The sequence below is a fragment of the Coenobita brevimanus genome, chromosome 53 (genome assembly GCF_032717465.1).
Source record: "Coenobita brevimanus isolate Jiangsu-jjx chromosome 53, ASM3271746v2, whole genome shotgun sequence".
Taxonomy (NCBI): Eukaryota; Metazoa; Arthropoda; class Malacostraca; order Decapoda; family Coenobitidae; genus Coenobita; species Coenobita brevimanus.
In genome coordinates, this window is record NC_137006.1 from 40,774,113 (window position 1) to 40,793,076 (window position 18,964).

General features: G+C 39.4%; 1 protein-coding gene across 1 annotated transcript in view; it reads right to left on the reverse strand.

Annotated features, from left to right (window-relative positions):
• LOC145400804 (voltage-dependent T-type calcium channel subunit alpha-1G-like) overlaps window positions 1-18,964 on the reverse strand; it is a 470,580-nt gene that overhangs the window by 24,467 nt on the left and 427,149 nt on the right. Inside the window, exons 35-37 of the mRNA XM_080273240.1 lie at window positions 18,387-18,422; window positions 6,974-7,093; window positions 841-979 (exon numbers count right to left, since the gene is read on the reverse strand). Of these exons, the coding sequence (XP_080129366.1) occupies window positions 841-979; window positions 6,974-7,093; window positions 18,387-18,422 (295 nt within the window). The remainder of the gene's footprint in view (window positions 1-840; window positions 980-6,973; window positions 7,094-18,386; window positions 18,423-18,964) is intronic.

The window sequence follows — 18,964 nt, forward strand, 5'->3', positions numbered from 1 at the left end:
TATGGTATGACCATGGCCAACATACCCCCTCCCTGTCCCACTACCATCACCCAACATAATGCTGCAGCACCTGGCAGGGAAATAAAGGAAGAACCTAAGTTATGCAGATAAACTGGAAATGTGAAACTTATAGACAATGGAGAGACTAAGAAGCGAAGTGTGGGGAAGAAATATAACATCAGTGAATCAACTGTGAGGGGTATTTATAAGAATCATGATCACATCATAAAACATGCTCATTTTTGGACTGTTGTATGTTAATATGTGGTACAAAATGGGTATCTTAGGGGTAAAGATTGAGGTCATGGCACCAATTAGAATTATTTCCATAAGTTCTTCAATTCGGCTATCACGGTTTCGGCTATAGCGCAGCCATAGCAAGACCAATTGGGAGTGATAGCCGAGGGTTGAGTGTAGGTAGAATACGTAGTTATAATATAAAAATATTCTTATCTTTGAAATTCATTTTTACACATCTCCAAATTTATGCAACATGAATTTACGTAACTAGAGGAGTACCTGTATTCGGTTGTATGGATATTGCCCAGAACTTTAAAGGTTTCCTGAGTTACAGGAAAACCATTAGGCTTGTCACTCAGTGTAATGCTACCTAAAGTAAAAAGAAGAGTATTAAAATGCGACAGGAAGAATGGGAAAAATAGGAAGACAGCAGGGTAGACAGAGAAAAAGAATGATAAAGGTGAAGGAAGAATTAGGCAGCACTACATTAAGTGAGTGAATGGTCACCACCACCTACCACAAGCTAACCATGGTGAAAAGGTTAAATGGTGAAATGCATTGTACTGTTATGTCAGGCAGCAGCACAGCACACTGACCTACCTTTGTCCTTAGGCAGCTGTTCCATCATCTCCCTCTGGCCTCGAAAAGTAAAGTTGGAGGGCAACGATGACATTTTATTCAGAGGTTTATGGAAGTATTTGCTACTATTAAATTTGGCCTTTACAGTTTCATTCACATCCTGGAAAATGAATAATATAATTAGATATGAGCATTACACCACTTGCTCCTACAGATAATTTTGGCACATTTTTAGAAAGGAGATATTGTAGAGCTGAGGTCAAAAGTTGTGTCAAGGAGTCTGTGGTGAAGGTTTGGTTGAAGCCAAAAGCTATGTTAGAGTCTGTGGAAGTAGAAGTTACATACCTACTGTACCACTCACTCTTGTGACAGTTTTTTAGTCCAAATGTACAGTACCTCCACCTGATATACCTGCTGACCCCAAATGTGCTTTTCCCTAAAGACTATTTACCCTGATTATACCTTTACATTCTTGCTACATACAATGCAATGGGATTACATCTAATACCAACACAGCTGAGTAAAAGTGGAGGGTGCTACATCTTCAAAGAGCTGTTTGTTTGTAAAACACTTAAAAAGTCCCTGATGTTTCACAATTTCATGGATAGTGATGTAATCCTATCAGGCTAGTTACCAATAATTTTCAGCTAGAACTGATTCTCCATGGAATCAATACTATGCACCATTCTAGAGATAAAGGCTGTGTGTGTGTGTGTGTGTGTGTGTGTGTGTGTGTGTGTGTGTGTGTGTGTGTGTATTTACCTATTTGTATTTACCTATTTGTAGTATACAGGAATTGAGTAATGCTTGTGTTGTCCTGTCTCCAAATCCACATTTATCAAGTCTATCTTTACACACATGAATGTTTTTCTCATGCACCACCTTTTCGTCTAAGTCGTTCCAAATATTTATGGATTTCCCTAATATACCTAATTGTGATATACACGGAATGTGCTATGCTCGTGGGTTTCCGTCGCTGTTTCTCAATAAGTCAAATTTAGCTTTAAACTCGTTTAAGTTTTTAGACTGGACTATCTCTTTGTCCAGGCTATTCCATAAGTCTATACTTCAGTAAGGAAAGCTATATTTCTTGATATCCTTCAAGCAGCTTGACTTTTTCAATTTTATTCCATGTCCTCTTGTTACTCTCTTATCCCATAAAAACAGATCTTCTTTGTCAATTTTATCTACTCCCACCATGGTCCTGAACACTGCAATCATGTTTCCCCTCTTTCTCCTTTCCTCTAAGGAAGGCAAATCCAGCTTTTCCAGCCTCTCTCTGTATGACAGGTCTGTCAGACTGGGGACCATCTTGGTTGCTGTTCTTTGTATTCTCTCAATCTTGTTTATATCTTTCTTTTTGTGTGGGAACCACACTACCGCTGCATATTCTAACCTGGGGAGGATAATGGCCACTATTAATTTTTTCATCATCTCATCCATATAATGAAATGCTACTCTTATGTTAGTCAAGAGTTTATAAGTCTCTCCGACTATCTTGTTAATGTGTTTTTCTGGTGACAAACTACCGGTATCTTGGACCAGCACTCCCAAATCTTTCTCTTATCTCATTTTTGTGATTAATTCATTACCCAAGAAATAATTCAGTGATGGCCTCCTGGTACATTTACCCATTTCCAATATTTTACATTTCTTTACATTAAATTTCATTTCCCACGTCCGGCTCCAGTCATGTATCCTATCCAAATCCTCCTGCAGCATTTTACAATCCTTCTCAACCTCTACCTTCCTCAAGATCTTTACATCATCAGCAAACAGACTTGCATAACTGTTCACTCCATCTACCATATCATTTACGTAAACAGGAACATTACTGGCGCCAAAACCGAGCCTTGAGGGACTCCACTTGTTACTTCCCTCCATCCAGACATCCTATCCTTTATTACTGTCCTCATTTGTCTGTCTCTCAAAAAGTTTCTCATCCATTCCAGAAGTTTCCCCTTCAGTCCTCCTATATATTCTAGTTTCCACATTAGTCTCTTATGAGGTACCTTGTCAAAGGCCTTCTCTAAGTCTAAGTACACACAATCCACCCAACCATCTCTCTCCTGTACCACATCAATCGCTCTCGAGTAAAAGCTCAACAAGTTAGAAACACATGACCTTCCACTTCTGAATCCAAACTGACAATCAGCCAAAATACTCATTTCTTCTAGATATTTTATCCATCTGTCTTTCAGGATTCTCTCACACAATTTTGCGACCATGCTGGTTAGAGACTGGTCTATAATTCAGGGGTTCTTCCCTGTTTCCTCCTTTATAAACTGGTACCACATTTGCCCTCTTCCATTCTTGTGGCACTTTCCCCTCTTCCAGAGAACACACGATTAAACTGTGAATTTTATCCACCAGTTGTTCTCTGCATTCCTTCAGTACCCAATTAGAAATTCCATCAGGTCCTGGGGCTTTCCTTACATCTTGAGTTTCCAGTAATTTATACACTACCTGTACCTCCACTTTTATATCTTTATCACTGGTACATTTGTAATCACTCCCTCCCCTTTCCACAAACTCCTTTTCATTAGTGAAAACCGATTGGAAACATTTGTTCATTATTTCAGCTTGCATTGCTGCATCTTTATAGACCTCTCCTTTTACTTTCAGTTTGGTGATTCTTTCCTTTTGTTTCAGTTTGCCATTAACAAATCTATAAAACAGTTTGGGTTCATTCTTGCATTTGTCTATGATACCTTTTTCAAAATTCCTTTCTTCTTCTCTATGTATTCTTGTGTATTCATTTCTAATTCTTTTATATTCTTCCTTTGTTCTGTTGTTACCTCTCTTTCTCCAATTGTTCCACGCCTTATCTCTCTCTTTTTTTTGCTATCATCACCTTCTATTAAACCACTCCTTTTTCCTGTTTTCTTTCCCTCTCACTCTTGGTACAAATTTTTCCACTCCCAAATTATAGAGGTCTAGAAAGATATCCCATTTCCTCTGTATCTCTCTTGTTTCTCTGTATTTTCCCCAATCCGCATTTTCAAAAAAGTTTCTCAATCCTGTAAAATTTGCTTTCCCAAAGTTGTATCTTCCCTGTCTATGAAGCTTGTCTCTTGGCTCGACGTTCCCTATTATCATCTGGAACTCAATGACCACATGATCACTTTTTCCTAAAGGACAGAAATATTTCAATGATTCTATTACATCGGATTCTTTGGTAAACAGTAAATCTAACCTTGCTGGTGTGTCCTCACCTCAAAACCGTGTCTCTTCTTTGACCCACTGTGTCATCACATTATTCATTATTATATTTAATAACATAGTGCCCCACGAATCCTCGCCGCCTCCCGAGTACCATTCCTCCAGTTCACCTCTTTACAATTAAAGTCACCCACCAAAATTATATTATTGCTCTTCTCAATTATTTTTTGTAAATAGCTAGCCATATCTGACATCTGGTGTTCGTCATCATTCCATGCTCTCGTCTTAGGGGGAACATACACTACCGCCATATCTCTCTTAACATTCTCTCCAGTTTCTAATTTCATATCTATCACTTCAGCCCTGCCTTCTCCCATTTCCACGGTATCTACATTTATGTTGTTCTTCACTGCTATCATCGCTCCTCCTCCCGTTTTTTCTCTTCTGTCTTTTCTCCACAGTTTGTAATTAACATCTCCCAAATGAACATCAATATCTTCTTTTAATTTGGTCTCTACAAAGCACATGACATCAGGTTGATGTTCTCTCAAGTAATCGTTAATTTTGAGCCTTGCTGATATTAAACCTTCAACATTAGTATATATCACCTTCAAATTATTTTTAATGTTTTTTAAACCCTCTTCTCTCTTACTCTCTGTCAGTACCACTTCCTCAACTTCTGATCTTTCACAGCCATCCCCCTTAGTTTCCTTTACTTCTATTTCCTTAAATACCACTTCCTTACTTTCATATCCATCACTCTCTAAAAAAAAGTATTACATTCTTCCTCTGGCCTCCTACCATTTTTTTCCTTTACTTCTTCCTCCAATGATTTTAAAACTTCTCTCTCCTCTTCATTCAAATCTTTTCTTATTATAATATTTTCCATCCCTGCCTCTTTGTTTAATTTCCAGGTCACTTTAAGTATATCATCTACTACACTTTCTGTTGACAACTTGACTCTCATTGGTCTTGTTTCCCCTTTCTTATAAGGCCCTATTCTTCTTACTTCTTCAATTTCTTTTACCCACTTGTCTCCTTCGGGATCAATCTTACCTAATATTCCTCTTACCAGGTTCTTGTTATTCTCGAGTCTCACGGATCTAACCTTCTCTTCCTCCTCCCTGTTTCCAACTATTACCACCCATCTGCTCCTTTCTACAGTTTCTCTCACTATTTTCTCTGTTTTCTTCAGTATTTTCACTACATTTTCTTTCAATTTTATCTTGTTCATTTCTCTTTCTTCCTGGATGATTTCTCTTAAGCCGACCACTTCTTTCTGTTCTTCTACGTGTGCCCACTTTGCCTTAAGCTCTTCCAATACACTGCTCACCTTCTCCGTTTTATTAGTACTCTCTTCTAGGTTTCTCCTCAATTCAATATTTTCACGCTTCAAATTTCTTATCTCTTCATTCACTGTCTCATTGGACTGGATCAGACTCTGTATAGTAATCTCCGTATTCTCAGACACATCTTTTAACACTAGATTCTCCACTTTCTTTTCAAGTTCACTAATCCTCATAATCAATGTTTTAACCAGATCCATGACATTAGTATTTCTATCAAATCCTGGAAATTCGAGTCCCTCCGTGTTTACATTTTCGGCCATGATTGAGGTTGGTTACAACTTACAGTACCAAAACAGCTGTTACCGAAAATACTACAAACATTCATGTATACTCTTGCCAATAAATCTTTACATTTTTGGAAGTCTATATTATCTATCTATCTATCTATAGCCCGACGCCCTAATCCCGCAAAGGGTGGCCGCAGACAAAACGCCTCCAAGTCACTCTGTCACCCACCATTTGACTCCCCTCCCCCCAACTCACCCCCCCCTCCCTCATATACCTCTCAACTCCATCCCTCCACCTCATCCTCGGTCTACCCCTCCCTCTCCCTCCCTCCACCTCACCCACATACACCCTCTTAGTCAATCTTTCACTCTACAATATTTTTAACTGAAAACAAGACCATAGGAGACAGGACAAACATAATTCCTGAAAACTACTTAAGGTTTGCAGCGGTGGCTGAGCCTTGGCCTGGGAGCAGTCAAGATGTGTGTGTGTGTGTGTGTGTGTGTGTGTGTGTGTGTGTGTGTGTGTGTTTTATAAACTCTCTAAATGTATGTGTGTTTTAATACCTCAATTTAATATTAAACCAATGTATTCTGTTACTAAAACTTATGAGAATCACAGGCAAGTGATATCGGGATAAATGAAGCAGCACTCCCAAACACACATGCTCTATTTTCTGTAATAAACATAACTCACTCAGGGCACAACTGGTATATAAATTACATAATTTTGATGTAAAGTAATTTCGGCTTGAAGAAACTCTTCTCATATGAAAAAATACTGAAATACTGATAGCATCCTTGAACTGAGGGAGTAAAAGTATACGCTGTCTTGAGATAGCTGACAGTGCTGTAACGGCTCACTCAAGTTTCCCAGCTGAGAAAATGGTTCACTATATACCATAATGCCATGACATACTCAGACACTGGTCATGGGACCCAAATCCAATCAAGTTCTAATGCGACCTATGTTGCAGTGGAAAACGAGTGTAAAATCAAACTGGCTATTTGCCATCAGTCAGCATTTTTGTTATCTACCAGCTGATATCATATTACATGAGTAACATATTCCAGTACAGTATCACCTTATGATCTACTATTTCCATAGCCAGGTATCTAAAGCATTTCTGATAGTGTTCAAAACTTACCTTAGCCAAAGTATGTACACAAGTGATTTCATGTGCACAGGACTAAAAGCTGGGATGATGACACTATAGCTTTTTTTTTTTTTTTTTTTTTTTTTTTTTAGATGAATATTCATAACCATGCCCAGTACAGTTCAACTGTCAAAACTAATAATCAAGAGGACTCATTCTTACCCCACAACAACAAAAATTTCCTGTAACTCCAACATAAAGTATGCATTGTTAGTGTGGTCCAGGTCCATCAGCTGAAAACAACCAACTACTGGCTTACCTTAGCTGTCTGTTGAGCTAGCTTCTGGTTGGCAATGTTCTCCTGCATCTCCGCCATCTCTTCTTCTTCCTGAGCAAGTTGTCGTTCAATTTCCACCTCCATATCATATTCATCCTCCATCTGTCAGGAGAGCAGCAGCATGAGGATCATGACCCTGGGCATGGGGCATGACTGGTAATATGATATTTCTGACATCAGATCTAGTGAATATCTTCCTAGCTGTAAATTTTGATGAACTTTGGCTATATTTTAGAGGCTTATGTCAATACTTTTTCCCAATAATGTTGGTTTTCTGGCATATCCTCAACTATTTCTCGAGTTCTTTGTACCTAGCAACATTCTAGCACCTCTAGATTTAGCAATTCTAGTCCCTTCAATCCTGTGACATATTTTACTGACACATTCTTGCTATGTACAGATGATTTTTTTTTCAGCTCTGGGGGGAGTTTCTAGTGATAAATGGTTGAGTGAATGCTATACTTAACTTCTCCATTAAAAAAAAAAAAAAAAAAAAAAAAAAATCTCTGAAGATGAATTACATGGTTTGGGGATGGCAAGGACAAAATGAGGAATATGTCATCAGTTAAGCCTATCAGGTCAACGATGAAATTTTCCAATTTATTCTTACTGCTTACAGATGCTTTTACTCAGCTTAGGAAAGATTTTTCAAACTCCAGGAGTTAGGCATAGCCTCCAGTATCTCTTAAAAGAGCATTCCTCTAAAAAATAGGTAAATAAAGAAAACATAAACAATCTGGCAGTAGCAAAAATGAGACACAAAACATGTCACCAGACTGAAGGGTTCAAGGGGTTTGTGTTAGGTTAAAAGACATGATGACGTGTAGTGGTAAAGACAACACTCCATTATGACAGCAGCAACACAAGCAACAATGGCTGCTGTCACATGTGTCTGTTGTTAATATATACAGACACACTTACAAACCTTTTGCTTAACCCTCTCGTGGAGAGAACAACTTTAGTGATCTATTCCAGCCAATATCCGATGATTCTATTCAGCTGAGAGGGTGAGAGAATGTTTCACAAGTCTAAAAGCATTTACATCATTATCATTAATCTTCTCATGGTTGGGACAACTCTAGTATTCAAATCCAGCTAATTGCAAACGATTTCATTTAGCTGAGAGACAGTCTTTGGGCCCTGAGAGTGTTAATAATGTTACCATTAAAATCTCTCATCATCAGGAACACTCCAGTATTCTCTTCTGGAGAACACCATTAGATGACTTTGATTAGGCTAAGAGTGAGTTCTAGGAGACTGACATGAAATTTTCAAAGATAACTGAAACACACAGTTCAACAGGGTACCAGTATCTGTCATTACCTTTACTTCTGAACCCATGTAACAACAGAATTATATAAAGGAATATGTCTACTGTACTGTCTTGAATCAATAAGACTGCTTCTACTATACAACCATTCTTGAAAATGCATTAAAAAAAAAAAAAAAAAAAAAAAAAAAAAAGGATTCTAACTTGTGTGTGTATTCTTCCACATTCACATGAAGCAAACAATATTTCTAACAGGCTCTTAGCATGGCTATTACTGTACTTGAAAATTCCACTCCCTGTAACTTCCTGCTGAGAAATAACCTCAAACATTTTCATCAATACACAGTTCCCATGCTGATTCAGAGAAGCTTCAACTATGAACAAAAAACAGAACTTCTTATATATGCCTATATTATCATCAAAACCAGACAAGCAGATCAGCTCTGAAATATCCTTCATTCATAGCATTAAATAAGGGCAATGACAATATGCAATAACACAGTTCCATCAATAACACAGCTGTGATGCAATGTGATTAATAATAAACCACTGTATAGCAAAGTCATTATCTTACAACATTATGTATTATATGGCTATAAAGTAACTTCAAATTTTTTGCAAAAGTACTATTACTTTTCTAGTTATTTAATCCTATTTTTCCCTAAATTGTTTTGACTTAAGTTGCCTGCACACGATTCTAAATCTACTGTCTATGTACTGTTCTATATTTCACTTTAATCCACATATACTTCATTACACAGTACAAGGATACATGTCAACCTAGAATCTGCAATGTTCTATTTTTCTTCCACATAAAAAAAAAAAATCCCCTGCTTTTCAACACACCCAACCCAGCAATATATCAGTCCTTTCACAGAATTCAACACAATGTTGCAGCACGTATTTTCAAGATCCAAATTCACTGACACGTGTCATTTCAAATTTTAATAAAAGTTCATGAGAGAGAAGTTATCAAGTACTGTAACTGATGCTGTATTCTGATGCATCATAGTGAAACATAAGTGCAAAAAATATCAACAATTGTCAAATCTCTACCTCTTCCCAAAGTCAAAGATCAGAGAATGCTACCTCAGTTGTTATGTTTTGCCAGATTTGTCAGCTTGCTTTTCATGGTGGGAAGCTTCTTGTATAAAAAAAAAAAAAAAATCTGAAACTGCCATTGAAAAATTCATAGAATCCACCTTCTAAAAAAATCCCTGCATAGAACTGACTGTAGAGTTGCAACTCATAACAAAACAAACACTTAGGAAATCAGTGATGTATGATGCATGCCAATGAAAAAATCTGGAGGAAGGGTTAAACAGGGGAAGAATGAAAATATTTACCACACAGTGTCAACATCTGTGTGAATTTCCCACACAAAATATTTACACAGATGAACATGAAAGGATTAAAAAACTTATCCAGGATTACATGACAGTGAGTTAGACTGTCTGACTATCCATCTTTCCTACTAGAGAGTGAAGGTGAAACTGTACAACATTATTAGATAACACTACTTCTCACCCACTATAACAGAGGCATTCATATGCGAGAGGACACAAGCAACAATATATCATAATGCAAAATTTCAATGTAAACAAATAAGAAAAGAATTACACTGCTCTTTAAGATTTCCTCCACGCTATGGTGCTCTAGCAATAAGCTTGACATTTTTTTTTTTTTTCATACAAACTTGCCAACCCTTTCAGAATTTAACACTGCTTTTCTTTATGTGTGTGTGTGCGTAAGAGCCGACACAAGATCGTGCAAGCGGAGTGAAAGAAGAGTTCTGGGCAAATGTGGAAATGTTCATGGAAAAGTTTGAAAGGAATGAGAGAGTGTTTTTGATTGGAGATATGAATGGAAAAGTAGAGAATGTGAAGGTGGATGGAGTAGTTGGTGAGTGAGGTGTACCTCCAGAAGTGGACGAGAATGTCAGTGCTCTATTGGACATTTATGCGGGGAGAGGGTTGGTGCTAGCCAATACCCTCTTCAGGCACAAAATGATCCATACGTATATGTGGCATATGAGAAGGGTGAGTGGTGAACTAAATGAAAGGACAGCAATGACTGATTATGAGTGTGTGGATGACAGAAAGAGAAGATATGTAATGGATGCAAGAGCATACAGAGGTTGGGGGAATGGACTTTCTGACCACCAATTGGTGGTGGTGAAAGTCAAGGTTCAAATGCAATGGAGGAGTAGTAGGAAGGAAGGACAGGAGAAAGTAGTCCATACAAGGGGGGCAGAAAGGTATCAATTGCAAGAGGATGGAGAAAAAGCAGAATATAAGAGAGAAGTGGAGGAATGATTGGGAAAATATGATTTGGAGCAGATGGGGGAGGTGGAAGGTGTGTGCCAGATATTCACAGAAAAAAATCTGCACAGCATGTGAGGTGATGTGTGGGGTGAAGACGAAAAAGGGTGTAAGGAACACAATGGTGAAACAAAGAGGTGAGACAAGCTGATGTGCAAAAGAAGAAAGCATATACAGTAGTGAGTGGATGGGCAGCAGGGGCATGGAGTAAGCTGAGAGATGGAAGGGAGAGTTATATGGAGAGAGGAAGAAAGGGGCAAAAAGATTAGTAAGAGAGAGTAACAAGAGAGTGAATAAGGAATCTGGAAGGAATTTGAGTGCAAAGTTGAGGGAATGTAAGAAAATGTTCTGGAAAGAGGTAATGAGAGTTAGACAGGGTGATAATGAAGTCAGTCAGGCAGTGAAAGATAAAAATGGTAGATTGCTAGTGGGAAGGGGAGAAAAAGTGAGCAGATGGAGAGAACACTTTAACAAGCTGTTAAACATAAAGAATGAAAGTAATACACATATAAGTGGCTGGGGGAATGGCTGGGAGAAGGAGGGAGGTGAGAAGGGAGAAGGAGGGAGGTGAGAAGGGAGGAGGAGGGAGGTGAGATGGGAGGAAGAGATCAGTAGGATGGAAGTAGTGGAAGCAATGAAGAAAGTCAAAATGGGGAAAGCCCCAGGAATTGAAGGTGTGTGTGTGTTAAAATGCTGAAGCATGGGGGAGAAATGGCAGTAGAATGGATATGGAAGATGTGCAGACTGGCCTGGGAGGAAGGTAGAGTCCCGGATGTTTGGAAGTCATGTATAATTATTCCCCTGTACAAAGGAAAAAGGGAAAAAGAAGTGCATGGTAATCATAGAGGAATTTGTCTTCTTAGTGTAACAGGAGAAGTATATGGTAGGATACTTACTGATGGAGTTAGGGACAAAACAGAGGAACTAGTTGGAGAAAAACAGGGAGGTTTTAGGAAGGGAAGAGGCTGTGTGGATCAGATATTCATTCTTAGGTCTTTCGTGGAAAAGTTTCTAAAGAAGGGAAAGAAGTTGTATGCAGCCTTCATGGATTTGGAGAAAGCATATGAGAGGGTAGATAGACAAGGAATGTAAAAAATATGATGTATATGGGAAATTGTTGAATGCCATGAAGAGTATGTGTAAAGGCTGCAGTGTGTGTGGATACTGAAGTGAGTGAATATTTCTACCTGAATGTTGGCTCAAAAAAGGGATGTATAATGTTTCTAAGGTTGTTTCATCTGTATATGGATGGGGTTAAAAAAAAAAAAAAGATACAAGATAGGGCAGTGGATGTTGGGGCCACCCTAATGAGAGAGGGCTGTGTTTGGAAACTTCCTGTACAGTTGTTTGCAGATGATACAGTATTGTTAAGTGAAGACAAAGGGGAACTGCAAGGCATGGTGAATGAGTCTGGGAGAGTGTAAAAAACAGATTCTAAAGATGAATGTAGGGAAGATTAAAGTTATGGTCTTTGAGGGAAATGAAATCACTGGATGTACAGTGAGGTTGGATGATGAGGAAATGAACAACGTGACTGCATTTACCATACTTGGGTAGTGTGATGAGTATGGATGCAAGTCTGAAGGGTGAAGTGTTTGAGATGAAAGCTTGCTGATTATTTGAAGGCAAACATACATATAAACGTCATCCAATCCTGTGTTGCCCCATGAGAAGTGTAGGAGCCCAGGGCTTGGCAAGTTGGTCCTGACATTTAAGATGAGTGACAGGGCTGTGAGCATGGAAGTAAAAAAGTCGTTGCATGATAGTATTGTAATACCAATTCTAATGTATGGAAGTGAAGCTTGGACATTGTTGGAAGGACACAAGTCAAGAGTGAGAGCAGCGGAAATGAGAAGTTACATGAGGAGCATGTGGAGTTACATGGAGAGACGGACTGACAAATTAGGAAGAGAAGGAGCATTGTGGTGTGGATGTGGATGTGACATAAAGTGTTACGAGAAATAAACTGAGGTGGTTTGGCCATGTGGAGTGGATGGAAAGCCAAGAGATGAACAAGTAGTGTGTATGTGAGTGAGGTGGAGGGGAGGAGAGGGTGAGGGAGGCCAAGGATGAGATGAAGGGATGGAGTGGAGAGGTATATGAGAGAGGTCAGTGTGATCTTGGAGCAGGGCAGTGAAATGGCGGGGGTCAGGGCGGCATGAAGGTGATTTATTTGCGGCCACCCCTTACGGGACTGAGGTGTCTGGGAGTAGAGAGATTATTTATGCTGTAATTCTTTATGCTTGTCTGCCATCACCTTTGAGGGCCTCATTAGTTACTGTTAGTCTAGCTGGATGCTGTGAAACAAACAGATCAAGTATAGTTTATGCCCCATACTCCTATACAGTAGCATAGCTATGGAGGGAGAGGGAGTCTGGGAATGGAAGGGGGACAGTAAGGCACTTGGCCCCCCAGTCTAAAGCTCTGGATTATTTAATACGGTATGTAAACAATGTACAGTAATGGGCTCTCTCAGAATAGGGCTTGGATCGACCTTGGCTCCCACAACTGCAGCGACCTGGCTATACCACTGCTGCTGAGGAAAAAGTTTGATGGGTTTAATCCCAATGATCCTCCTTAAATTCATGCATGTACTGATAGATCAGTTGTATTACAACACAGTTATTATATGAAATGGGATACTTATGTCATTCTGTATTTGTACTGATAGATCAGTTGTATTACAACACAGAGTTATTATATGAGTAATGATACGTACGTCAACTCTGTATTTTAAATGTTTATTACATGCTCAATGTTACCTGCTTCACTTAACTCATCTTCACTTCTCACCTGCTCACTCGCCCTCTATAATGCTATGCACACAATGATATGCAAAAGAAAAGTTCAACATTGCAGATACTTTTTTGACTTGCCATTGCATATTTTAACTTCAACAGTGTATCCTTCTTTGTAAATTTTAAATATGCATAATAAATATGGTACACTATTCTACAGTGAATGTACCAATGCACCTTGTGTGAGGGATCAGAAGTGTAATGTACATATTCTCAAGATGGTCTTCAAAACCATCACATGACTTTAGCTCTGCAACCCTTGTAAAATATTATGTACAGTTAATACACCGAACATATAGTGTTAGTCAATTTTGAAGATTTCTTCTACAAAATGACTGACCAGTGTAGACAAACCCTTATTAACTCTGTCAGGTATTCATGGAAATACTTGAAGAAAATGCAGAGCTGGCACACCAAGCATAGTAGTTAGTAAGTGTATTATCTTGATACCACCAGAGCTGAGTTGTGAGGCTGCATCTCTATTGTGCTTGAAAAGTAAAGCAGATGCCACTCCTAAAGTTTTGTCAAATCTGGAGGCTGAGTCTGGCATACAGTGTTAATGCAGAGTCCATCTTCAGCTCATGATAGCCTGAATCCTCTCTGTTCCACATTTTTGTGGACTTGGGAAATGAATAGGGTAAAGCTGGAATTCCTTTTCTGGTAATCCTTAGATAATTATGAGTAAATATTTGTGAGTTCTGTAGATTATATGATTCATAATATTTTATGTTTCTGTTGCTCCTGGCTGTTACATATATTGTTTAAAAACAAGAATAAATCAACCCCAAGGAGTAAAAAGCTAATTTAATTAGCTGATTCTAACCACTGACTAAATGTTATCATTATGTGGTAAATGACAAAGGAAATGATTGGAAATTTGAAGCCTACAAAACATTTAATGGCAGGCTAATAGCATTATTACAGTATTTTATTTTGAAGGAACTGATAAATATGTAGCAATATTCTTCCGTAAGGTGCGCATCAGTTGTCAGCACTACATATGTGCACCCTAAATTCATAATTTTACATGTAACTGCTGGCATAACTTTAGTCTCGTCCCTCAAAGTTACTGGAATGTACAAGACCATCTGATAGCAAAAATGATAGAGTACACCAGCTGGAAAATATGGTGGGAGACATTCCATGTTTCGAGTCCACAAGTTAGCAGTGTCCTATATAATATTTAATTTATTTTTTTAAATGCAAACGCTACTAGGGCAGCCATGCCTTAGGCACTTACGCTTGGAAGTCGACGAAGTTTGATGTAGCAGTTTGAGCAAATCAGAATTAGTTTGCTACCAAGTTTATCCCGAATCAGATCCTGGTTAGTGCTTAATGATTCATTTCATGTTGTCTATCTATCTATCTATATACCTAGGCTGCTTCCCCCAAGGAAAAGGGAGGTAGCCGAGACAGGATGACACACTCCCCATTTACTCAACCATTCAAACACATTCATTCGCATCTTAGCCCCAAAGGGGAGAAGGGACAGATCCTCACCGCACCACACCACACAAGGGTCAACTGTGCAATGCAATCAGTGACATCCGCAGCAGGGCCCGACAGCAGAGCTGGTTTACCCCTGCCACATCATAATAGACCCATCCCCTTACCCGCACCTGACCTGACTAGCTGATCAGACCAAATGCGGGAGAATATCCCCTCAGGGCTGTGTCATCATTTATTCATTCACAATTTCTCTCCATTTATTTCTGTCACACACAGCCACTCTTCCTTGCTCAACAGACATTCCTCTTGCATCCAGCGCTCTCTTCACACCGTCCATCCATCCTATTCATGGTCTTCCTCTCAGCCTTACACCTCTCACATCAGATCTAGTTATCTTTTTCACCAATCGCTCATTATCCATTCTCTCCATATGCCCAAACCATCGCAACACCCTCTGCTCAACTCTACCAGCCATCTCCCAAAAAGCTCCATTTCTCCTTCGCACTTCATCATTTCGCACTCGATCCATATGTGTCACTCCACACATACTCCTGAGACACCTCATCTCCATTACAATCACACTTTTCCTCTCTGTTACACCCATATTTCATGTTTCAGCCCCATATAACACAGTCGGTACCACAACACCCTCATACAGCCTTCTCTTTACATCCATTCTAAGCGAACGACATCTAAACACTTTTTTCATTCTTCCCAGCACCTTTCCGACTTCATTCATTCTAAACCTCGCTTCTGCATCTATTCTTCCATCCACAGCAACATGTGACCCTAAATGTTTAAAACACTCTACCTCCTCAAGCAACTCACCATTCAAAACTATATTCATCCCCCTACCATCTACCAACCTCATACACTACATCACTTTACTTTTATTCTCATTTACTTTCAATTTCCTCCTTTCACACACCCTTCCAAACTCCTCTATCAACTGTTTCAATCTCTCCTCTAAATCAGCCACCAGTGCAGTATCATCTGCAAACAGCAGCTGCTTCAGGATCCACTCTCCACCATCAACATTCACCAGACTCAGGCCTCCACCTAAAACTCTTGCATTCACCTCCCTTACAACACCATCCATATAAATATTACATAACCAAGGCGACATCACACATCCCTGCCGCAGCCCCACTCTCACGGGAAACCAATCACTCACAGCATTTCCCACTCTTACACACACTCTACTGTTTACATAAAAACTTTTCACCCCTTTTAGTAATCTACCATCAAGTCTGTACAATCTTAAAGCAGTCCACAAAGCCTCCCTATCAATTCTATCATACGCTTTCTCTAAATCCATGAATGCTCAAAACACATCCTTGCCTTTCGCTAAATACTTTTCACACACTAGTCTCACATCAAACACCTGATCCATGCATCCCCTCCCTCTCCTAAAGCCACACTGCTCATCACCAATCACTCCCTCTGTACCCTCTCTAACTCTCATAATTAACACTCAACCATAAACCTTACCTACAACACTCAACAGACTTATACCCCTAAAGTTAGTACATTCATACTTATCACCCTTGCCCCTATACAACGGGACCACACAAGCACTTGCCCAGTCAATTGGCACCATACCTTTCACAAAGCACACATTCAACAATCTTACTAACCAGTCAACAATAGTCACTCCACCTCCCTTCAGGCATTCCACAGCACACCCATCCATACCTGCAGCTCTCCCTGTTTTCATCTCCTTTACTGCCTTCTCCATTTCCTCCTTCGTGATCAAAGAATCATTCAACTCTCCCAACACATTTATTTCTTGCACCCTTCCACCTGCCACAATCTCAGCCACCCTTTCCTCCTCTACATTTAACAATCTTTCAAAATATTCTGCCCATCTCTTCCTTACTGCATCCATCTCAATTAACATCCTTCCATCCTCTGCTTTTACTCGCTCTTCCTTCCCAGACTCTCCCTTTCGCACCCTACACCCTAGCTACAAAAATCCTCTATGCTTTTTACAATGAAATCCTTAGACCAACATTACCCCTAGTTTACTGACATTAACCCAACTTCCACAGAACATTTTTTGCAATAGGGGAATGGAAGCCATCCACCTACTATCCTCTGATGGGTTATCAGGTGTGACACCTTGCCCAAGGATGACCCAGGAAAATGCATCAGCAAAGATGGGAAGGATAAATCCAGGGGCACACAATCAGAAAACCACTAAGTGTGAGTAGAGTGAGCATCTGCACACTACTGATACCACAACTAGAATTGACAGCTGTTATGCAGCAGGCAGGAACAGCAAGCAATACTGAGTCAAAGAGGAACTCAGCCTTAGCACTGCTCTGGCCAGCATGTACTTTGTTACTTTTCAAGAGAAGTGGAGTTTCAGGATCTTTCTCCTCAACTTGGAATGTAGTGAAATAGTTCCTCATTAATCATTATGTTTGGTCTGCCAGTCCATGGTAACTGTGCTGCCTTGTCCTCAAGTTCAGTGATGACCAGCTACTATGAGTGGAAAAGAGGTGCTTTGGTTATCAGGAATTACTTCAACACATCAGATGTGCAGTTACCTACTTCTGTTTCAAGAACTGGTAAAAGTTTAATCCTGAATCAATCAAGATACTGTACTTCTTTAAAGTTCTCACTTCAAAACATTTAAAACTGTTGATATCACCATAGATGTGTTATTATAACCTTTACAAAACAACCAAATGAAAGTCACAGTCAAATATGAATGAAGATACTACAAGAAAATAAAATACAAAATAAATCATTTGAGCAGTGTGTGTGTGGTAGTGCAGGCAGCAGTGGGTACCAGCAGGGCTATGTCTAAATACTATTTGGAGAAACAATCTAATCTTGTTTTTATATATATCAACATCCTGAAAGAATTCACACCTATTTGTGAGGACAACATATCCAACTGTCCTGGTCACCTGCATAACACACTACACATCTACCCACACAATCAAGAACAGCACAGTAACAGTCAGTTTTGTGTTATACAAACAAAATACAAATAGTTAATGGAAAATATTAATTATCCAATATGCACAAAATTGGTGACCCATCCCTAATCTGCTGCAGCTGCTGCCACACCCTTATGGCATACACAGGGAGGGAAGGCATTACAGTCTTGATCATGGTCCTGTCTCTATGGCCAAAAGGTTCATCACGGCCATAGTGTGAGGCATACAGTGGGAAAACATGGCTATAAACTTGCACGCAGGGGGATTAGTATGAGGATAATTTAAATGAATCTTCAATGATCAAGCAAATATCCTTTCCAACTAAAATAAATTCTCCAAGGAAAATGAAAGACATTGTAATTGGGGTTAATGCATAAAATCAAGCCAAGTCACCTACAACTGATCTATGACATACAGCCAAGCATAATGCAAACACTGCCCATACTGAAACAGTGGCTAAGTCTACACAAACTCAGGGTTAGAGTAAAATAGGAAGTCAGTGACCCAGTGAGTTGTGTGCAAATTTATGGGTTTGTAGAGGAGGGGAGGGAAAGGGAGGGAGGGTGGCAGCAGCAGATTAGTGAAGGCCCGCCGCTGTGTCTTTACCCTGAGCAGCCGGGCAAACTCCGCCTCCTCTTCCTCCTGAAATCAGAATGTTTGAAAGGTCATGACACAAATGGAAGAGCAAGACATGGGGCCTTACCGTACTATGTATCCTTTGGACATGCACATGCACCACAACATGCCTTATTCATCATATATACTGTACATTAATACATCTAAAGAGATCTTTTCAACAACTGCAACTTACATACTGGACAAAAGAAACTGTCTCACTTATTTTACACAAGGCACAAATAGGAATAACAATAACTATTGTACATTTAAAAGACACACACACACACACACACACACACACACACACACACACACACACACACACGTGTGCAAATGTGCTTGGTTAGAAAGATTATAATGTGTGGAGGAGACAGTGAAGGAAAGTTTGGAGGAGGAGTGATGATTATGGCTGATAAAAAGGAAAATGCAAAAAGAGTACATTTAGAAAATACAGAAGTGGAAATGCTGGGAGTGGAAATAATGGAAGAACATGGAGAAAAGTTACACACAGTAGTGATGAACATGCCACCAAGGCCCAGAGCATGGAATAGGGATGAGAATGTGCA